The sequence below is a fragment of the Onychostruthus taczanowskii genome, unplaced genomic scaffold (assembly GCF_017590055.1).
Source record: "Onychostruthus taczanowskii isolate IOZ18803 unplaced genomic scaffold, ASM1759005v1 scaffold21, whole genome shotgun sequence".
NCBI lineage: Eukaryota > Metazoa > Chordata > Aves > Passeriformes > Passeridae > Onychostruthus > Onychostruthus taczanowskii.
In genome coordinates this window covers 6856842-6880702 of record NW_024499351.1, presented here as the reverse complement: position 1 = coordinate 6880702, position 23861 = coordinate 6856842, and the positions used below count along the sequence as shown (strand labels likewise).

Below are 23861 nucleotides of genomic sequence, written 5' to 3'. Positions count from 1 at the left end.
TACTGTTAGTATTCTAATCAGTAAGCTGAACAGTTGGAGTGTTGATCATGTTATCATACAATTTTACAGAAAAAATAGGTGATATCAGTAAGAGGATATATGGCATCTTTTTGTTCTTAACTGAAGTAAATATCAAAAGTAAGACAATACAGCTGAACTCTAAGCCTATATTAGCAAGTTTGCTCATGGAACCATTCCACTAAATTCCATTGGGGGACACAAAAAATGTGTTCTGTCTTGCAGATACCTTACAGCAGTTCCACAACAAGAAAAATACCTGCTCTGGAAAAGGGATGTTTTTGCTAGTATAATTCTGTCTACACTAGGACAACTATGTGTGTCCAGGTGTCACAAGAACTTGTTTATTTGGTAAATAGAGCTTTCAAGCAGCAGGGATAAGCTTCCAAAAGAAACTTCCAAACAGGTCCATAGACCTAACCACTGCATGACAGGCACAGTGCACATTTTTAATTAAAAAAAAGAAATCTTTAAGAAATGCCTTTTTCTAATATTTCTAAATATTAGAAAAAAGTTCTACAGAAGATTTAGTAAGAGACAATATTCAACAGCACAACTGCAAATGACCCTTTAGTCATAGCAGGGAATATTTTTAGATCAATTCAGCTCCAGTGAGGAATTCTCAACTACCTTAAAACCCAAAAGAAATTTACTCTAAAAATGAAAATAAGAGTATACCTCTAAGCTAGGGATATTGGTAAGACAATAAGAAGAGGTTTCTATAAATACACCAGAAGGAAAAAAAAAAAAAAAAAACAGAAATGAAAGCGCAGAACAATGAGGAAATAACGGCAAAAGATGAAACCAATGTTGCTGAATTCAATTTATTCCTCACTTATATCCCCCCTGCTCCACAAGGGTTAACTGTAAGTAGAGAGCAAGGTACAGGACCAGGAAAAGAATAGGCTATCATTTAATCCTCACTCACTTAGTAAGCCATAATATATTAAACAGTTTAAGAGAACACTAGAAATAATGTATGAGTGGACAACATAGATAGCAGCTACACCAAACATGAGTGAAAACCTCAGTTGTGCTGATTTGAAATATCAAACCCCTTCAGAAATTAGTAAGAAATCGACAAAACCTTTCTAAAACTTTCTTCAGTCAAGGTCAGAAAACCAGCTTGGTCATCAATAGGTGATAAAGACTGACATTGCCTTACATGCAACAAACAGATGGGCTCATCTTACATAGGCTAGGATTATTTACCTCATCCAGCTTTAGAAAACGTTATGCTGGCAGTGAGATGAAAAGGAAGGATTTTGGTCTGAGACAGCATTGCTTTCACACTGACCTTGCACTCACGCTGACCTTCTCATTTGTGTATCTAATCTCCTACTACAGCCAGCAGAGACCCTGTTCAATTCACAGGATCCCTGCCTGGACACAGGTGCCTGCTGCCACTGGAGATGTCCTAGGGTTTCTCACCATTTCTGTATGATAGCCTGGAAGTGTAGAGATCCCAAAGGTCCTGCGTGATATCTGTCATGCCATACAAACACCCTGGCACATAAAATGGCACATGCTGCCTTTCAACTCTCCATCCCCCATAAGTGCAGGAGCAGGCCCTTGCCCACATGCAGGCACATATGACAGAGACAGAACATCCAGCTGTCCATCTGGAGCTGGGTACTGCCCTTCAGCTCTGATCCTGACCACCCACTAGTGATCCTAGCATCTTTTTGTATAAATATTTGTTCTGTTTTTTTTTTTTAATGTTGTTTTCTCTCTTATAAATATTCTTATTAACTATGGATTTTGTATTACTTTCACATACAATTTATTCATAACTTAATTGTATTGCATCATTACCTGGTTATACACAGTCTTTCCTATTTATAACCTCAGGTAAAATTCTGTTTGTGTACAACTTTGAGAGCACATTTTTTAGAGGGAAGACTCCCTGAAGTCTTATTTCTTGTTCACGGGGATTAACATGTGAAATAATGTTTAGATAAACTGGAAAAATTTGCATTAGACCAGATTTGAACAATATAGATCTGACACAGAGCTGACTACAGAAGTCTTGTAAGTAATGCAGAAAGCCTCAACAGCAAGCAAAAAGGCAAACATAGCTGCTATCAGGGAGAAGTGTTACAGGCAAACCAGCCTAACCTGAAAACAATACAGGATAAATTACTCTGGAAGTGCATAAGCAAACCAGCCTAACCTGAAAACAATACAGGATAAATTACTCTGATAAAATACAAAACAGTTAACACCAGATTTTTGTGAAAAAACATGATAAAAGAAGAATTCTGGCAAAATAAAAAAGCCTGGGTAAGAGGAATACAACAAATAAGATACACCTTGTTTATGTGGCCTTTGACTTTGTCCTACCTGATGTTCCTCAAAACATAACCGTGGAAATATTTAGATTAAATCACCTGTAGAGATGGTTGCAGAACCAGGTTCATGTGAACCTGAGCATGACTACAGGTGTCACTCAAAGTTTAGTGCTGGATCCATTATCTTCCGGTAATTTCATTAATTAAGTTAATGATTTTAAAAAGCCTATACAACAAAAGCCACTTTTAAAATAAAATGTTAATCCATGAGGGGGTGCATTTACAAACTTAAATGGCTTCAAAACTCAGAAATGGTAAGAAATAAACACGAAATCAATTAAATGTGTGTAAAATACTTTATAAAGAATAAAATAGAATAAAACAATTTTCAAAAATAAGTTACAAAACAAGTCCAACTGGTTAAGTAGCAGCACAGTACAAAAATACCTACTAGGACCACAGAATGACCAACTATTGTTATGCAAAACAAAAAGATACCAATGTTCCTCTGGAGCATGGAAGTCCATTCTGCCCAGTATTTAGAGCCTCAGTTTCATTGGCACAACCATTACACTTACATCACACTTTAAAAATCATGCAGTAAGTCAGAAAGATGTCAGAAAATAAAGACAAGCAGATAATATATTCAGATAAAAATGACAGTGAACTATTTTAATATATAATGTCTATCTATACCTCTAGAAAGACATCAGTTGAACAATAATTATAAAAACCTCATGTTCACTTGCAACCCAGATAGATGAAGGATGAAAACTGCAAACCATATAGAAATCCATTGCCTGTTACAAGAAGCAGTAGCTTAAAGAATGTAAGATTTTCCTCTTAAACCTCTCAAATCAGCTTTCTGAGCTAACCTCTGGAACACATCTCCTTACACTCATAATTCTTCCCCTGCTAGATGTTCCTGCCAGGACAGGATCTCACATGTGAAGTCCAGCAGACCACCTACATCTCCCTGCACAATATGTAAGGGTTTATCAGCATAGTTTCTGCCAGTGAAGCTGTATTTATACTAGAATATTTTGTCAGTCTTGTGGGCTGAGGAGGAAGGGAGAGGCAGGATTCGTACTTGAATGTGATTTTGTGGTTGTTTATACACAAAGTTCTAGCTGAGAAGGGTACACCAGCATTACCCTGAGGAAGTGGTCATGACTGTGGTGAAGCAAAGAGCAGAAATGGCTTTAAATTGCTTTCAGAAAGAGAGAAAGCAAGACAGAGAATTAACTACTTAAATGACAATGTCTGTGTCTAATCAAGTATCTAAACCTGAGATAGCTGACATGTGCTCCCTTTGTTGGCAATGGAGATGCTGTCAACTGAGCCCCAGGAGAAATTCATCTCACCCTCATGCAAGACTAAATGAGCAAAACTGACTCCAGTGAACTGCATTCCAGAAGTGACTGCTTTCTTTAGATTGTGAAAGGAGCCTGGGGTAAAAGTATTTGTTTTAGATGTGCAGAAGTTTGGTGAAATCCCATCCCACAAGTGCAAAGAAAATTAATGAAGAATGCAGAAACCAAAATGGAAAGGAAAAGCTAATAATATTAGAAAAGAAATCAGGAGTGCAGTAAAATTTACTAATAAAATACTAAGGTGAGGAACTATCAGATAGAACTCAGCAGAATTATCTTTTACCTGATAGTGTTGATTTGATAAAAAAATATTTACATTTGCAGAGTTTGTTAGTTCTGGCAAGGTCTACAAAACTGAACTAAGAGTCAAGCTTGGAGAAAAACTGTATGATAAAACAAAAATTGAGAAGTTAATTCAAATTTCCATAGTCCTCTATGTCTGTTTTTAATTATCACAATTTAGACTATTACAAGAAAAGGAAAGGACAAAATTCAAGGTCAAATGACATTATTTTGTGAATTATTGAATGGGAAGGTAAATGGAAAATTACGGCTTCTCTGAGAAACAAAATAGTGGCTTAAGCAAATACTCTTATGTACATTTCTTGGTACTTATTGAAGTATGGTTATTGAGTTGTTTCACATGCTATAGTAAATGCTTCACAGAATATTTCAATGTAATTCTTAGCAACAACTGATGACAGTTGAATTTCATAAAACTATGAAAAAATAGTAATGACTAATTTATGAAACTGATGTCAGACTGGAGTTTTTTTCCTTGAATTTAATAAATGTACACAACTTTGTAAAAACTTTCTTAAACTTACCACTGGTGACTCTCAGCACTCCCAGCATCCAGCTGAATAGCCTGTTCAGCTTTAATCTTTCCTGTAAATGGAACACAATATAGGATTTGATTTATAGTACTCTTCCATGTTTTAGGTGATGCCCAAGAACAAAGCAATCTGATTTACTCCAGCAGCAAAGAAATTGCTTCCTGTTCTTAGAAACATTAGATGAACAACACAACATCCTGGCTTTACTTCATTTACATAGTCATACACATACATATAAGTATATATCAACTATACATGCAGTTTTAGTATTTTCCTTTAAAATCCAGTTCAGATGCAGTTAAATCAGGGAAGGATTGGACAAGACTGTCAAAGGAGGCGGTCATGTCTGTAAGACTGAAGAGCCTTAAAAGCAGGTCAGACAAGCATCTGTCAGAAGAACCAGCAAAGCCGTTTCAATGCCCTGGATACAGGAATAAACCAGTTGAAGTTCCACTTCCCTTAAGTTCCACTTTTAACTGAATAAAGATGACAGTAGGTGATTTGATCAAACCCACGCCCCCAGTAAGAAGTTCAGTTGAGATGCTTGCTGTTTGCAGAGTCTCAGCTGCAACCAATTAAACTGCACTGACATTTCTGTATTGTAAGTTAACTTCATAAAAACAAAGAATAGCATACACAGTCCTCCTACCCAGTGGAATGAAAAATAACCATGAAACTACTGCCAGCTCTCCTGCAGTCTCAAGCCCTCTGCAGCACTTCCAAAAACTGAGATGAAAAAGGTTGCCGCCACCCCCACTTCATGAGAATGAGCCAAACTAGGCTGGTTACTCAACACCTAAGACTCACTTTCATTCCATCATTCTTTATCTCTCCCTGGTTTTTGCTATCATTCATCAGCTGTGGTTACATGCAGTTACAGAATCACAGAATCTGCTGAGTTGGAAAGGACTGACAAAGATCATTGAATCCAATTCCTAGCTTGCACAGGACCACCCCAAAGAGTCACACTATGTGCCTGACAACATTGTCCAAATTCTTCTTGAACTCTGTCAGGCTGGTGCTGTGACCACTTTCCTGGGGAGTCTCTTCCATTGCTCAGTCACACTCCGGTGAATAACCTTTTCCTAATTTTCCTAATTCCAATTTAAACCGCCCCTAACACGACTTCAATCCATTCCCTTGGGTCCTGTCACTGGCACCACCAAGATCAGTCTGCCCCTCCTCTTCCCCTCACAAGGAAGTTGTAGCTGCAATGAGGTCCCCTCAGTCTTCTCTTCTTCAAGCTGAACAGACCAAGTGACCTCAGTTGCTCCTCATGTGGCTTCCCAACAAGGCCTTTCACCATCCTCATGCTCCTTTGAATGCCCCCCAATAGTTCAATGTCTTTTTTACATTGTGTCACCCAAAACTGCACCCCAGCCCAGAGCAGAGCAGGACAATTCCCGCCCTTCCCTGGCTGTTGATGCTGTGCCTGATGCCCCCCAGGACAGGGTTGGCCCTCCTGGCTGCCAGGGCACTGCAGACTCAGGTTCGACTTGCCAGGGACCAGGATTCATGGTGCTACTCTCCAGCATCTCATTGCCCAGCCTGTCCACACATCCAGGGTTGTCCTATCCCAGGTAGAGAATCTGACACTTTCCCTTGTTGAACTTCATACAGCTGGTGGTTGCCCAGTTCTGTGACTTGTTGAGGTCTCTCTGCAGGTTCTCTCTGCCCTCAAGGGACTCAACAGCTCCTCCCAGTTCTGTATCCTCTGTGAACTTGCTCTGTATATCTTCCTTTCCTGTGTCCAAGTCCTTTATGAAGATGTTGAAGAGCACAGGGCCAAGAATGGAGCCCAGTGGAACCCTTCTAGTGACAGGTCCCCAGCCTGATGTCACCCCATTCACTGTAACCCTTTGTGCCTGACTTGTGAGCCACATTATCCCATGATGTGTTTAACCAGCTGTGTGTGGGACATTTTGTCCAGAAAGATCCTGTGAGAGACAGTATCCAAAGCTTTACTGATATTCAAAAATATTGTACCAACTGGTTTCCCTTGATCAGCTAGGTGGGGCACTTTGTTATAAAAGGAAATCATGTTTCATTAGCAGGACCTTCCTCTCATGAAGCTGTGCTGGCTGTGACCAGATGGATTGTCCTCCAGATGTTTTTCTATACCTCCCAGAATAATATTCTCCATAACTTTACCAGGCATTGAAGTAAGACTGACAGACCTGTAGTTGCCAGGGTCTTCCTTCCTACCCTCTTTGAAAATCAGGACAATGTCAGCCAGCTTCCAGTCAGCTGGACCTCTCCAGATTCCCAAGACTGCCCCAAAATCACCAGAAGAGGTTTTGAGATTACACCAACTAGTTCTTTGAGGATTGTTGGATGAATCCCATCAGTCCCCATGGATTTTTAGGAATCCAGATGAAGCAGCAGATCCTACATGATTTCCAGGTTGACTGGGAATTGATAATTCTTGCAGCCATGGTACTCCAGCTCAGGGCACTGATAACCCGTTACTCCATCATCCGTGTTAAAGACAGAGGCAAAGAATACATTAAACATCTGTGCCTTGTCCATATCTCCCTTTGTGAAGTGACCACCCTCATCCTGTAATGAGCTAATGATATTTTTACACCACCTATTGCCATTAATACATTTGAAAAAAACTCTTTATTGTCCCCCACAGTCCTGGCCAGCTTCAAGTCCAGTCACTGGTAAAAGCAAAGGATCCTGCAACAGAATTTACTGTTTTCATTTACTTTGTGTCATATTCCTCACTGCACTGTAGGATTTATGTACAAAGCCAAGTCTCTACTAAAGCAAAGACAGTATCAATTAAGTTGCTAAGACAGTGCAAGTCTTCAGGAGTATTTAGATGACAAAAGGCTTGGAAAAAGGAAGGACCTTGAACAAACTGAGGTTGACAGTGGAATATGTTACAACAGCGTGAAGGCATCACACTGCCTTAAAGGATGACAAAGGACAGCTGAAACTGCTTTGTCAGTGACACTGTCATTGCCAACACAACAAAAAGTCAATGAGAGGTGTCACAGAAGACAAAATAACCCAAACTTGGGTTACACTTACAAAACCTGATTTGGTGCAGCAAGGAAGGGGCAATGGAGAGACAAAAGAAAGAGAGAAATACTCTGAGATAAAGGCAAAAAAGATTATTTTAAAAACAGTGCCTTGACTGGACGAGAGTGGCACAGTATACAGATGTAGGTTTTAATGTAATAAAAAGAAGACCCAAAATAAAAGGGGAAACAAACTGTTCCTCTAGCCAATATCCATCCAGACAGTGAAAGAAAGGGCAATGATTTTAAAAGCAACCAAAAAAAAGGTGCTATGATGAAGAAAATTAAAATCTTGTAGAGATTAAATTGTTAAACAGGACACATGGGGAGAGATGTCTGGAAGCAACATCAATTGTCAACACACCACTTCTGTTTCTGGTCAACAGTTCCTCCAGATTCACAGTTTCATCCCCACCATCACCACAAAAGAGACTGCTGATATGCAGGAGTGCTCCTTGACCACAGGAAAGCAGAAAAAAAACCCCTGACCCAGCCTCAGCATTTATTTATTCCTCTTGCTCTCCCAAAGATGTAATTAAGAAACTGTGCTAACAACATCTGAGAGTTTTCACATTCTGTATCCATCTGTTTCTCAACAAAATACAGGATTTTAAGGCAATCTGCAGAGACAACAGCCTCTAATTATGACCCATTATACTTCTCTGCCACTGGTTTTGGATCTCATTGAGGAAAGAATGAACTGAAGTTGCAAACTGTGGTGGTTTACTGCACAAAGCATTATCATTACAGTACAAATGCAAATTTGGATTGCAAATTCCTTATATTGGAAAACTTAACCAAAGTTCAAAGCATGTTTCACTACATTCATATGGCACTCTTCATAAACATTTTTTCCTCTTACCATCAGTTACATATTTCCTCTTCTCCTCAGCATCAGTAGTCATCTCAAACAGATCTCCATAAGCACGTGCAAGCCTCCAAAGAAAGTCCACACAGTCTTTGTACTGGAAGTAGAGGATAGCTACATAATTAAACTGATCAGAATGTGATTTAAACAGTTTACGTTCACAATGTTTAAAATTAATAACATGCTTAAAGCAAGTATTTAGAAGATGGCATAATTTTTTGTTAATTTTCCATCCTTCTACATGCTACTTTTAGTTCATGTGAGAACCAATTGACCAATCTTCCATGGACAAAAGAGAATACAGTTTTGGAAACACCTGAGACTGTCTAAAAAGTTATTTTATAAATCAGTTTAAACTTCTTTTAATATAAACATTTACAAGGTAATCCAGCAAAGCACAACAAATTCCTGAACAAAGTATGTGTATTTTCTTCAGGGAAGCCATAAGCACCACACTCACTCACAATATCTCATTTACCTTCCTTGGTATTCCAATATTCAGAAGAAAATACAGTCAGAACTAATGCTTGCCAAACCAGAATAAAATGGTAAAATGAATTCAGCACTGCACATGAAACCACCTTTAAATTTTATCTGGAGTTATATATGGGCCCAGTAAAGCCAAGGGAAAAATTCACATGGATGGTATTAGAAAGGTATGAGCAGACTAGATGCTCACAGTTTGAGAACAGTAGGTCTGGTTACTACTTAATTCTACAGGATTTTTCTCACACAGACTATTCCAAAACCAGCAGAAGTAAGTGTAATTTACATTGAAAAAAGCCCATGATTTTTCTTCATTTTATGGAAGAATTCCTATGTCAAACAAAGCCTCAAAGTTATTGAATTGGAATGGGGTATAAAATAGTAGAACTCCTATGTCCACACAACATGAATATTAACACCACTTTGAAATACTGCTTTTTGACTGTATTTTAAAAATATGCTTGAAATTTCGTAGTCCATTTCTAAGTGCATTTTAAAGCTTGTATTTAGTTCTCAAAAGCAGTGTAAAGTATAAGTTAATAGCAACACAATATTAAGTTTACTCACAATACCTTGTCATCTTTCTCAGTCAGCAGTCTGAAGCCCTCCTTTTTATCATCCTCTGAACCCTTGTGCAAGTTGTCCACCTGCTGTAAAAAATTAAGTAAGTCTTCATCTTCTTCTGATTTCAGCAAGTCATCAGGTGATTTCATACATCTCTTTTCTTCCTCAGAGTCTCCTTCAGAATCAGTATGAGCGGTAAGGTAACTAGAATCACAGAAAATAATAACCATTTTTTTCTTAAAAAAAAAAGGGCATTGTTAAATTAAAAAGCAAAAATTTCAGAGTACAGCTTATCCCAGTTGTCCAACTTTAAAGGATTTTTTATTAATATCAAGCTTATTGTTATTATTACAAAACCTTTATCTTCAAAGGGATAGCACAGTCATATTCCAAACATAACAGGTAAGTAATTATACTGCTGCCTAATACTCCATTAAAAAAATGCAGATACATATTAGAAACACATGTAGCCTTGTGTTTCAAATGCAGAACACTTGAAATCATTAATGTGTTTTAAGACATGCTCAGTAACCCTGAATAGGCCTCTTCAACTCTTTACCTCAATTTCCCTATTTTTTGAAAAAGGAATGAGCTTACTAATCAAAATATAAGTGCTATAACAATAATTTATACAGTATTTTCTTAGCACTTTTAAGATCTAAATACAAGCCAATAAAAATAACACCATTGTTATAAATTCCTTATTTCTTCTGAGCATTCTGAAGTTCAGAGTATCTGAACTTCAGAAAAGAGCTTATATTGATTCATGATGCTTAGTGCACAAGTACTCAGCACAAGGCAGTCAAGGGCAAAGAAATATTTATAAAAGCATAAATATCACACAGAGATAAGCAGGTGGCCTTACTGTCCAAAGTGCTGAGAATACATTATGGTACTCTGATTTCAAAGAGGAGCAGCTGATGGCACTGTTTTTAAAAAGCAGCCTTTTACTTATGTACTAAAAATGGACAGAGAAGCCTCATCTTCTGCATTTCCACTTTTGAAAATACTGTTCTGGGGAGAAGTAATAATGTAAACCTATCAGCTGCCAGGTTCAAAGATCTTCTAAATGGTTACTCTGAGTACAAATAGCATGGAATGTACTACACACATTAAGTAACTGAATAATCGAAATAGACCATGACAGTTGGAATATAAAAAAAATCTATTTCTTTTTTCAGAAATATAACTAGGACAGAATGTTAGCAGTCAAAATGAAGGTTATTAATCATGGCTTTCAAATATTCTGTTTTCAATATGTTGCTTTCAGAACAGATGAGTGTATCAGAGCAGATAGACTTCCAGCCTGTAAATGAACAAGTACAAATGCTTATGAAGCTACAGAAGTGCCAGATGTGGCATGACAGTTTTGCTGCAAAATTAACACAGTGACACCAGAAAGAGGAGTCAAAAATACATTTGCATAAAACAATACATACACAGACCATGTGTACATGTTCAAACTGAAAAACTTCATTGAGCAGAACAGAGACGGAAAACTTCATATGTTTCTACAGATTTGTTTTACATAATCTTGATGATGCTGAACTTGATGACATCCTATGCTGTGTCTTGCAGAGACTATATATTATATATATATCTTTGTGAATATATATATTCAGTCATTGAACATCTATTTTCATTTTCTGAAGCATGCTTAAAACACAGCATATCGTTCTTTCATAGTTACTTTGAAGTGGGCACAGATATATATCGTGGCTGCATTTTTAAGAGCCCCAACTTAATCAAATGTATAAGGGAGTTCCCGGGGAATGGGACAATCTTTTAGCTCCAATACAAAACTCTGTGATGTGAAGTATGCTTGGAAAGTATCTTTCCTCACATGATTTAGATGCTCCATTCCCCCTAATTAAAAGATAAATGCACTGAGGATCTGGGCAATTCCCAACCTAAAATAAGGTCACTAGATAATGTGAAAGAGCAGCAACTAAGCAGTAAAGACAATATCCTTAGTTACAGGAATTTGGGCACTGCATCTAATGCTACCTAATCAGGTAGATATGAAAGCGAGGGACCAGTGTTTGGAAGTCAGTGTTGGTGTTGTATTCTTTACCTCTGCTGCATAAACATCTGCTAAAATTTCTATGATCACTACTGTTCCTGTGTTAGATAACAGATAAAAATGATTATTAGAAAATGCTATTCTCCCAGCAAAAATATAATAGCCAGATGACAAATACAAGGTTGGGCTGACGCCCAAGCCCATCGGGCTGTCTGTCAGTCCAAACATGCCCAGCAGAGATTTCCAGCAGCACTACATCAAATGTCATGACAAAACATCAAATTGAGGCCAAACATCAAATTCACATGACATCAGGTAAATCATATATTTATTGGGAGACTCATAGAAAAAGTGTGAAGTAGGTCACTATCTAAAAGACCATGTGAACCCATAAGGAGTTAATTATAAAACAGCAGAGACAGCAGGCTCATGCCTTACCTATTCCCTCTCATCTCCACTGTACTTGCAAATTCTCTCTTACCTCATCTATTTACCTGCTTTATGAACCCTGAAAGTATTTAAATGTGGAACAGACCCTCTTAAACATCGAATAGAATGTCATAAATTTCAATTTACTTGTTGGGCAATATCTGCCTTCAACAAAGCAGCTAACAGTCTTATACACCTATGCATTCTAAAGCACTGAAATAACAAACAGAAGTGGAGATTCTTCTTAACACAGTTTAAAAACTCCAGGACTTTAAGGACTGATAACATTACTCCAAAAAGGAAATAAACAGAAAACAAGGAATAGTCATTATTGTTTGTTTTACAAATATTCCATATAACAGAAAGCTGCAATTTTAGGTGGTATTTTCCTGCAAGAGGTTTTATCAGATGATAAAAAGAAAAGGGATTTACAAGTGATAAACACATTGATAAATATTTGAAAAAAATGGAAAAAATGTCCAGAGTCAGTGCCAACTTGTTTTCACCTTTATTACCAATAGATTTTAAATAAAAGAGAAAAACAGTGATAAGAATGTGAGGAGCAACGATCAACCAACAGGACTCAGTTGTATCACAATGGACTGTTCAAAGTTCAAAGAACAAATGGAAACTGTGCTGGAGACTCACCCCACCGTGGCTAAGCAATAAATCCCAGCACCTAGTACCAGATTAAAACAAGCTACATGGTATAAAACACCCCTGTGGTATAAACACAGTTGGGTTGTTCAAAAACTGTGTTGGGGTGTCTGTAAATTAGCAGACACTGTGCCTAACCAGGTATCATTTGTTCACAACACTTCAGCTTTTAGACAGATCAAATATCATCTCTCATCTCCCTGCCAACTTCTAAGAAAAACACAAGCTGATACAAACACCCTCTCATCTGCTCTGGCTAATTCCACAGAAAGGTGATTTTATGTCACAGATGGATCTGGATCAAATTTGCACTGTATGATTCAGCAAAGTGCACATCCATCAGTAATGATAAGTGGCTTTCAAGGAAAGGTTTGGCAAACTGGATTCTTAAGCCAACTGAAGGTTGCATTTCAAATAAATGAACAGCAAAATAAATTAGAAAATGCTAAGTGAAATGATACTCAGAAGCAGGCAAGGGAAATTTCTTTTCCTGTTGACTAAACTATTTCAAGGAAAAATTATAAATAGAGCATCTGTCAGAAAAGAATTTACTGCAGTGAATCTTTCTGGTGTCTGATGCCAAATGCAATTTGAAGAGCTTGGATGCTGGGCCAGCTGAAGACGGGTTCCAAAATGACACTGATGTTCAGAGTTCATCACTGCCATATCAGGGAGGAAACAGCTTGAAAATCACAAAGAGGAGAATTCGGTGACACGTTCCATTCCAGGTGATCATCTAGGCACAATTTATTGTATTTGTAAATAACTGAGAGCTTGTTACACATTCTCAAACGTTAAACATCGAAGTTTTCACTAGGACATTATTGGAACTGAAACAAACTTAAAAAACAGTAGAATACAGAGAAGCATAGATTAGAAACCACAGACTCTTTATCATTTAATGTCTCATCCATTCAGGGCACCTTCCATTCTGACTGTCATTATGTAAAAATATAGCTCATTTATTAAAACACATGTGACATTTCTCCTCTTACAGAAATACATAATTTTTGAAAGGCAAAACAGAAAACTTCTCTTCCCAAGGTGTTGAATACCAACAGTGACATTGAGAATATGCCCAGAGCAGATCAAAGCAGTGAGAGTCTTATCAGAGACTGTCAGCTCGCCATATTTAATGAAAAAAACTAGGGTAGTACTAAAAGCTTTTCTGGAAGAAGTTTACAAACCTGAAACCAATGTAGTCATCCAGCACAAATCCATACAACTCTTCAGATTAGTTTATCTGTCAATTCCCAGTGTCTACCCATTTGTCAATTAAAAACAGAAGTGCTTAACTCAAGCAAAATCCTATCTTCCAGATCATGAAATTACTGCTGAGGCAGTAAAACACAATGCACTTTAGATGGGAGTATAGAAAGGTGAAAAAATGTTTTATCACTAACAAAGAGCAATTTTTTTTTCCTGTAGTGCAAAACAAGCACCTGAATGCACTATTGTGTGTGGAATTAGCCACAGAAGAGTATAAAACAGTGCACATGGTGCAATGCCTACAGCATATGAAGCAGTGATGTAGAGTAACTGGAAAAAACCCATGTGTTGCTATTGACCCTCCAGGCCATGCACCAGTCATTAAAGTTACAGAAAACCTCAGAAAAAGCTATATATTGCAACTCTACACATTAGGATTTACAATCTATTTGCAAAAGGAAGCAAAAAAAATACTATTTACTTAAAGAAAATCAAATTATCTCAAATTTAGAGAAGATAAGAAAAACAAACATATCAAGTCCAATGTGTTAATAGGAAAAAAGCCCACCTCTTTCCATAAGGGATTGAAAAACAGCATTGGGAAAGAACATAGCCAAATGATTAATGCTAACTATAACCTTGAATTATCTTCCTTGTTTCTGACTGTACACAAATACTTGTCAGAGAAGGCCTCTCTTAAGGACACACTCAATGCTCTTGCACACTCTAATCACTTGTATTGGAGCACCGCATCAGCTTCTTCGTCACACGGAAGAACTTGAGCACACAAGTTTCCTTGGCTTGTTTTCAAACAGCAACACATCACTCCTGATCAGGAAACAGGATTTTCTCAAATGCTACCTGTGGAATAACCCCTGCATTGCATCTGTGGACCTAGTAATTTGTAAACTGGTCCCTTTGCCTCATCTGCAGCTCTGAATATTTTATTCATAACATGAAGGCCTATGCAAACAAACCAATGGATGAAATTATCTAAGAAACTAAGAGAACCAAGATGTTTCCACACCAGACGAAGGAGGACTGTCATTGAATACTTATGCCAACCCTGAATACTCAAAATAAAGAACTGGTTCATAATAGAACTGACAAGTCTTAAAATATGGTATCAAAATATAAGACTTGTGAACTCTGTGGGCTGGGATGTAACATAGAAAGAAAGTCTGCTCACAGTAACTGAAAATGGATGTGGAGAAAATGTTAAATATAGAATTCCATTAATATGCAGCATGTTAGCTGTCTCCAGAATATTACAGTTAGTTAAAATACTTTAAAGAGAAAAGGTGACATAAGATGGGCAATTAACAGACATAATGCTGCCTACACGGGCGTGTAAGACATGCTGAGAAGTAGCTCAAAAAACTCAGTTGCTATAAACATAGTATTAGTAAATTGCATGTAAGTATCTAATCTGATTATACCAAAACAAAGTTGTAATTACAGGAGATTAATGTCAAGACAAAAATATAGTGCCTCTCCTGGAACACATCATTCCCCAGCATGTTCCTCAACTCATGAGAATAAAAGACCCCATTAACTATAACGTGACTACAAGATGTGATCAAAACCAGGAACTTTCTACCTGAGTCAGCATCCTAAATTCCTCATGGTCACTTTTTGAGCCACCAAAAAGTGTATACAATAGCTCATACACATAAACATTGCCACTTGTACAGAGGTGCTGCTCAGATGTAGCTTCCACAGTATGCAATGCCTCTAGGCAGAACTCAGTAATAACTAATCTGTGAGGCTGATAAAAAACAATTATCAGGAAAAGCACGTGAGCATACATACAGTCTGAACAAACTCTGTCGAAGAGCCTTTGCACTAGAAGAACTTTTAAAATTACACCATTATTCTGAACTTTGCCTCTCATTGCACAGCTATGTAGCAATACTGCATCAGTGTTACCAAACACACTCTTAAAACGAATCTGTATTATGCTTGGCATTAAGCCAACTTCAGCCATAGTGCAGATTTCAGATGATCACTAAGAGTCTTCTCTGATCTAAAAACTGTTCATCTGAATGTTTGTAATTATATTTCCAGAAGTATAAAATTTAAAGGGCTCCTTACCAACTTTTAAAGGGCTCCTGTTTACAGTTTCATATAGGTAACGATGCAACTTGCACTGCATGTGTACAGTAGAGGATACAAATTAACTCACCCTCCTTCACTTTCTGCCTCTTCAGAGCTGGTAGTTTCTCTTGCACTAGAAGTTGTCTCTGCTTTTCTCCGCCTTGCTGCTCTGTGTGATGGGCTAACTCTCTGAACGTCACCCTTTCCTTGAAGCTCATTTCGAACAAGCTCTTCAAGTTTTGGAATTGCTTCTTTCAGAAATTCCACCTCTCTCTTCAGTTCGTCCACGCTTAGTAGCAGGCCATTCAATTTTTCTAGTATTTGCAGTTGCCTTCCATGTAAAACCATTACTGCTGCTTGCTCATTAGGAACCTCATTTGGCAAGCCCACTGAATTAACTCTGTTACCTATATCCCGGAACGCACGAATACGCACAGCTGCACCAGGCTTTCGGATCTTGCGGTAGCAAACCAACACCAGGCTTAATCCAGCGGTCCCTGCCATTATGCCCAGTATTAGTCCTTTATTTTCGAAGGGAGACATTTCTGCACGTTCCTAGAATTGTGAGACAACAATAACAGTTTAAGATGTTTCCCCCTGCTCTACACAAGCGACTTGCTCTGCTCTGAAATCACGAAAACATAAAGCAGGAAGAACTGCTGACACAAAGTTACACTTTTTGCAGATTCCGCAATACGAGTCGGCAAAAACATGACCAAAGTGGGTTTGGGGATGTGAGGGGCTCTGGCACGTGGGCAGGACCGCAGCCTTCACTCTTAACCGTCCCGGCATCCTGGGATTTGTTTCTTTTAATGCGAGAAACTCATATAATCGGATTTTCCGCCACCGCAGAGAGGCGGAAACCCAGCTGTCAGGCCGGAGCGCCGCCCGGAGGGGCGTCACGCCGGTCCCCCAGCCCCACCGCGCCGAGGGCTGCCGGAGCCCCGCGCTCGCCCCCTGCCCGCCCCGCAGCCGCCCCAGCCCCGGGCCCAGCCGCCCCGGCAGCGCCGGCCCCGAGCCCAGCGCCGCCCCCGGTACGTACGTACGGCCGGGCCGGGCCGAGCCGAGCCGGGAGCAGCAGCGAGTCCGGCCCAGGAGCCCGCAGCTCTCCCGCCGCGGCACAGGGGGCGGCGGCGGAGCCGCCCCGGGGCGGCGATACCCGGATCGAGGGGGCCGGGCCTGGGCCGCACCGCCGGCCGGGCCGCCCGGGTGACGCGCGCTGCCCGGGGGAGGAGGGATTCCCGCAGCGCTGGGAATCCCGGCGCGCCGTGCTGCTGCGGGACTCCGGCTGCACCTGCCACGGACATGGCTCGAAACACGCCGTTCTAGAGCAAATGTACCTGTTCGTGTGTCTGTCCTCAGTCTGGTGGCCCCTCGATTTCACCGATTTAACCTTTTGCTACTTCAAGGCTACAGAGAAATTGTGTTTCCACTGCATTGGTGGAGACCTGAAGCTGCAAAATCACGGAGAAACCCCGCCCAGTTGCCAGGAAGACGGGCAGTCCCGGCACAAAAGGTTCATTGCAATCTGAGCCATCTAAGGACCCTAAGCTGATTTCACCGAAGTCCATTATAGATTGCCCAAAGTCTGGAGGAATTTACCACAGAACCATAGAATGGTTTGGGGTGGAAGGGAACCTTAAAGGCCATCTAGTTCCAGTCCCCCTGCCATAGGCAGACACACTTCCCACTAGAACAGGTTGCTCCAAGCCCCCTCCAACTTGGCCATAAACACTTCCAGGGTTGGGTATCCACAGCTTCCCTGGGCAATCTGTCCCAGTGCCTCACCACCCTCACAGTAAAGCATTTTTTACTAGTGTCTAATCTAAACCTATTGTCTTTCAATCTGAACCCACTTCCCCTTGTCCTGTCACTCCATGCTCTTGTAAATGCTATTGCCCCATCTTTCCTCTAAGTTCCTTTCGGGTCCCAGGCCACAATTAGGTCACAACAAAGTCTTCTCTTTTCCAGGCTGAACAATCCCAGTTCTCTCAGCATTTTTCACAGGAGAGGGGCTCCATCCCTCTGATTAACCTGGTTTTCCTCATTTGGACTCATCCCAACAGATGTGTCCTGTGTTGGCGACCCCAGAGCTGGATGCAGCAATGGAGGTGGAATCTCACCAGAGCAGAGTAGAGGGGCAGAACTTGGATTTATCAGAGTGTGGGAAGTATTGCTCCTGTGCCCCATCTGAGATCACTTTTACTGGTGACTCTCACAAGACTCTCCTTTGCCCTTTATGACAAAATGATCTGGCTCTTGTTTCTCGCTTGGGATGGAAGAAGGATCACCACAGACAACCTGCTCTGACCATTTGTCTTCCTGAAGGCTTGTGGAGAGCCTGTGCACAACATCCTGTCAAAATTTACAAGCATAAAACTCGTGTTGTTCTGTGTGGGGGCTTGAGGAAACCATAATGGAAATCACTGTGTCTGTGCAATGGAAGAAGCTCTTCAGCAGCTGAAATTGTCCTCGACCATATCAATCAGAAACAAAGGAACACAATTCTTAAAAAACATACTAATTGCCTTTAAAAAGTGAGCAGAGTGCTGTTCAAAACAAAAAAAGTACCTCAAACAGGTACCAAGAACTCAAGATTTTTCAGTCTTAGTACAAATTAGCAATTGTAAATCAGTCTAATGTCTATTTATCATCAAAGAATTTAGTTTAAACCAAATACAGCTCTAAAATAATTCTTCATTAAGATCCTGAGGATGAAATTACCCTTATGAGACCAAGCTACAATCTGAGACAAAGGTAGAAATTTGTTAGAACGAAGAAATGAATACTGTTTTAGTATTATGCAGGTTTCCCAGTTACAATATAATAACAAAATGTATAATCTGTTCATATGTTTGTAATTTGAAATTTTTAAACAAAGGATGGAAATCTCTTCAATTTTATAGAAACCTCACTAAACTCAATTATTTTAACAAATTTCACTATAAGTAATGGTTTTAAGATACAAAATCCCTCAGTGTTTTAAAGGATGGAAATCTCTTCAATTTTATAGAAACCTCACTAAACTCAATTATTTTAACAAATTTCACTATAAGTAGTGGTTTTAAGATGGAACAAGAAAACATAAATCTCCATATGCTGATAGTGTTTCAAGTATTCAGGAATGGTAATATAAATTTGTTGGAAAACCTTTAATTTTTGTTTACCCTTTTTTCAGTATATTATGCCAAAATCTTTCCATGAGCCAATTATAACAGGAAAGGATTTTAAAAAGATAATTAATTTGAGGGCAAACATAGCACAGAGCTGAAACAAAATATTATGGATGCAAAAGGCTAAGTGAGTATTTTTGAAGATTTTCCAAAGTGACTGTCTCAGGCTGCAGGCCTTAGACAAGGAGAACTGTTTTCAAAAATAAAGGCCCAGGAGAACTACCATCTACAGCTGCCTGGATATGTAGCAACTATGAAAATCAGGTCACCTGTCTGGTTCAAAGATGTTATTGCTTATATTTAGAAACTCACTGGAACACAGCAGCTTTCCAAGCTGGAGAACTAAACATCAATTTACCTAGATTTGACACAATTCAATTGGCCTAAATATGACATATGTTCTAAAAAACTGAAATAAATGTTTTTAGTAAAGTACTATTCTTCTGCATATGAATTTTTCCTAGTTGAAAAAAAAAGTTGTACCTGAAGTCATAAAAAACAAGTCCAGACAACCATCTCTTATAAAATGGTTAGCCCCAAATATTTTTAGTGTATTTTCAGCCCTATTTCCTAAGAACACAAAGTTTATGCCCCCAGGTTGTCTGTGTGTTGTCCTTCAAGCCATACCATGACACTTTCTCCACCCACTAGCTGCTGAACATGGAGCTTAATTTCAGCCAATTGTGACAGAATATGTCAAGATCATAGAATTGTAGAATCATAGAGTGGTTTGGGTAGGAAGGCATGTTCATGATCATCAAATTCCAGCTGTCCTGTGATGGGAAGGGACACCTTTCACTAGAACAGGTTGTACAGGCTGCATCCAACATGGCCTTGAACACTTCCAGGGATGGGGCATCCACAGCTTCTCTGGGCACCCTGTTCCAGTGCCTCGCTTCCTTCTAAGTAAAGAATTGTTTCCTAACATCTAATTGAAATCTCTCTTCTTTTAATCTAAACCTACTTGTTCTATCATTATTTGCCCAAGTAAAAAGCCACTTTCCCTATTTTTTGTAGACTCTTTGAAGTATTGAAGGGCCACTCCAGGTAGTTTCAAGGCCAGCACTTTGGAGTGGCAAGACCTTGTGATCATCCTGCCTCCCTCCACCCCTGGCCCCAGGCAGACACACAGGAATGAACTTAGCACACCAGTGCTGCAACACTGACATGCCTGCACAGGGCACCAGCCTTCTTACAGCACTATTTTTGTAAAACCAGGACAGGCAGTTTACTGGTCTTTTGGGAAATTTTGAACTTGGACAAGATTTTTGTGTCATATTCGAAAAGTTAGGACATTGTTGAGGGATTGTGTTCAATGGATCAGAGAGCCATTATATAGTAAGTAATGGATGCATTCTGTTTCCAGACAAGGGAAGCATAATCTACTGGTGCTTTCACTTCTGTTTGGAAGGCATTTGTATTTTACTATTTTCATACTTTTCTTTAGCTGTAATTCTTCTGTCCATTTTCTTTCATGATATGCTGTTCTTTCTGAAATGCCCCTCCCTCCCCCACTCCCAAGAGATTAATCTATTGCTTGTAACAGATACAGAAACCTTTAATGAACTAGTAGCACTTCATACTTATTACTTCACCAGTTGTCTTGTAGGCGTAAAGTCAAATATTGTTAATGTGTCACCAAACATTGTGAAAGCTTAAATACCTTTGACCAGACTTGCAACCAGCCTGCCAGAAATCCTGTCTGGATGTCAGAACAGTCAGAAATCACTGTTCTGTCAAGTTTGGTTAAATTCTTCTGAATTTTTTGCTATAAAAATAAAGTTATATCTTACCTCAAAGGGAAGCACTCACTGTCAGACTTGTCAGTATTCTCTGCTGCTTTTGGCCTGAACAGTTGTCCAGTGCCCCTAGTGAGAAATTAATCAGTTGAAGTTAAAAGGAGATGGGTAATAGCACACTGATATTTTCTGTTTTCTTGAAATAAAGATATACTGCTTAGCACAGTTCCCTGGGGAGATGAGGCTGCCTCTGCCTTTGTCTCCATGCATGCAAATGTAACTGTACCTCTCCCTCCTCCCCAGTATTTTTGAATCTTTGGCCAGTCTCAGTCAAATTCAACAGAGAAACTCTAACAAATTTCATTGAGTTAGTTGATCTTTTAAAGAAGAAATTTCTGAATTAGAGTCACTGCTATGGGGAAGATTGCTTATCCTTTGGTGCAAAACTGAGAATCCACACAGGAGAAAAGCATTTTGCAAGGACAGGAAAAGCTAAAGCAGAGCTCACATTTTATCAGATGTGAGCAAACAGAATTACAAGTTATAACCCCATAGGAAACCTGGCTTCGTTAGTTCAACTGCACTCACAATCATATGTTTATTTATTTATTGTGTTGATAGGATCCAGTGCTGCAATTTCAGCTAAGTACAAATGGTCACTGATGGCATGGCTTTTCAAACAGCAAAAGAAAAAATGGACGTACTGTTCTTGCTTCTTTGTGTCTTCAGGAATCTCAAGGACATTATCAAAATATATTTATACAAGCTCTGTTAATTTTTGTAGGCCAAGGTAGATGATTCAGTTTCCTTGATGTAAGAGATGAGAGTTGGCAGCCCAAAAGAGTTTGCATACGTTGTGTTGACAACAATAGGAAAAAATAAGCAAGGCTACATCCCATGTAATTTCACAGCACTGCCTGATTTCTTCACAAAGAGAAACTGTCTTTGGAGTGCCTGGGTAAAAAGAGGAAAAATATATGAATAGTCATAAATAATATGTGTGTATAAAAATATATTTTACGTGTATATGTTCCTTGGGAGTTAAAATTCAAAAAGAATCAAAGTCTTTATAAAGATGTGCACTGTATTCTACATCACCCACCGTATTTTCTTTTACTGAATGAGAAGTGTCCCTTTTTTCAGCTTCTCTACAAATACACTATTTCAGAACATACTGAAGTATTTTAAAGAGCTTTACTGTTTCCACCTGCAAATGGCAGCATGCCCCTTCCTGTATTCCAGTAAATATTGCCTGATGGCCCTGGGATGTCTACAATTTCACATTAAAAAAAAAAAATCTTTCAGGTGATGTGGTCTGTTCTTCCATCATTTCTGTCCCTCTTCTCTGCTACCACTTGTGAGTTTATAAAACATTTTCCTTTCTGATTTCAAGTTTCCATCTAGGCCACTAAGGCCTTGTGTACATTAGCAAGCAGTGGGGTCTGACAGGAGTGAGTCTCTGGGCCAAACGGCTGGTGCTGATGCCATGACATCCATGCTGTGCCCTGGGTTAACTTTTGCCAGCTCCAGCCTGATCACTGGGGTTGTGTGCCCGTTTGTGGCTGCAGTGCCTCTGCTGTGCTTCTGCAATGGATATTCCCAAAGTGCAGCCAGGTGTTCTATGCCTGGTACGTGGCAAGCAAGGCTTGCCAAGCTGGGACAGTTGGGAGATTTGCCTGCGAGGTGCACGCCTGAGCCAACCCAAAGCATTACTGTCTACATACATATTTACACTGGGAGAGTTTGATGCGGGTTACACAACCATTCAGGGCGGAGTGAACACAGCGGGGAGTTCACCTCCTGCTGGCGATTGCTGAGTGCTGGCAGAGGGGCTCCTCCTCCATCGTGGGGGCACTTTTGAACAGTGACAGTCAGTAAGTGCAGCTAAAAGCACGAGGAAAAGTGGTGAAAGCAGGTGAGTTAAGGGGAAGCATAAACAAGCACCTAACCACTTAAAAGAGTTTTGCTGTATACAGTAACAAGATTATTACTGTATGCAATGCACCCACACATACACACTCAGTCAAATATATTTATGTACACAGCATTTTAGTTTTGCAGATGGTTTCAAGACACCTGATGGGCTTTTTCATAGAGATAGGTGTTAAAGTAAAATGTAAATGTAGATTTCATTCTTTTAATTGGTGTTTGCAGTCCATCCTGGTGTGTAAGAAATCTTCCTTGTGATTCTGAGCTGCAGAATCCTAAAGAGTAAATAAACCAGGTGGGCTTTCTGAATTTTGGTGAGATGGGCTCACAAGTGCTTTGCTCATTCATAGTTACAGTGCTGCTATCTTGTGGGAAAAAAGGCAGCAGCAACTGCAACACTTGCAAAAGTTGAGATATTGAGTCATTGTCAAGAATTGCAATGATAGCCTTTCAAATGTTTGCACATTTCTTTCTAATTTAGAAAAAACTGTGTTTGTGTGATTAATCCACTAGGTTAACCATCCAATGGTTCCAATGGGGAACCATTATTCAGTGTGGTTCAGAATTCTGAACTGCATTTTAGCAGAAGTAACAAAACTCCTCCCAGGACATTCTGGAGTATAAGCAGTACTGCTGTCCCTGAAAGCAGTGAAACTGTTTCTTCTATTGCCACTTCTCAGAGACACTATTGAAAGCTACTGCATGGCTGTGCAATATGCAATTTCAAAATTCCATATCTAATGAAAACATAGAAAAGTATCTTGGGCAACATTACAGTATTTCTATGAAACAGTCAGATTTTTGGCCAGAGTAGTTGTTTTGGAAGCATTTTCATTGGCAAATGTTTTGATAGTCAAACTGAAACACCAGGAGAAAAGCATTTGTTGTTGTTGTTGTGGGGTTTTTTTTGTTTGTTTGTTTTTGGTTTTTGTTTTTTTTTTTCTGAGAATAACAGAGTAAGATTCCAGAGCTAGGAAGAAATTGTACGAACAACTGAAACATGTTTTTATTTGGTTTGTTTGTTTGTTTTCCAGTTTGCAAAAGCACATGGAAACACAGATTTGTATGTCAACAGGTACATAGAATTTTTGACAGACTTCTATTGCATACTGTTATAATCCACTTTACCAAGTTACTAAG

General features: G+C 39.3%; 1 protein-coding gene across 6 annotated transcripts in view; it reads right to left on the bottom strand.

Moving 5' to 3' along the window:
- RMDN2 (regulator of microtubule dynamics 2) overlaps positions 1-20919 on the bottom strand; it is a 50416-nt gene extending 29497 nt beyond the window's left edge. For 4 of the 6 annotated variants that reach the window (XM_041404431.1, XM_041404436.1, XM_041404435.1 and 1 more), the window contains exons 1-5: positions 16927-17012; positions 15969-16435; positions 9474-9669; positions 8410-8512; positions 4510-4570 (exon numbers count right to left, since the gene is read on the bottom strand). In XM_041404431.1, the coding sequence (XP_041260365.1) occupies positions 4510-4570; positions 8410-8512; positions 9474-9669; positions 15969-16423 (815 nt within the window). In that variant the 5' untranslated portion in view covers positions 16424-16435; positions 16927-17012. Of the gene's footprint in view, positions 1-4509; positions 4571-8409; positions 8513-9473; positions 9670-15968; positions 16436-16922; positions 17044-20846 lie in introns of those variants that run through there. The other 2 variants (XM_041404433.1, XM_041404432.1) reach the window with 2 other exon arrangements.
- Between the last annotated feature and the right edge of the window lie 2942 nt (positions 20920-23861).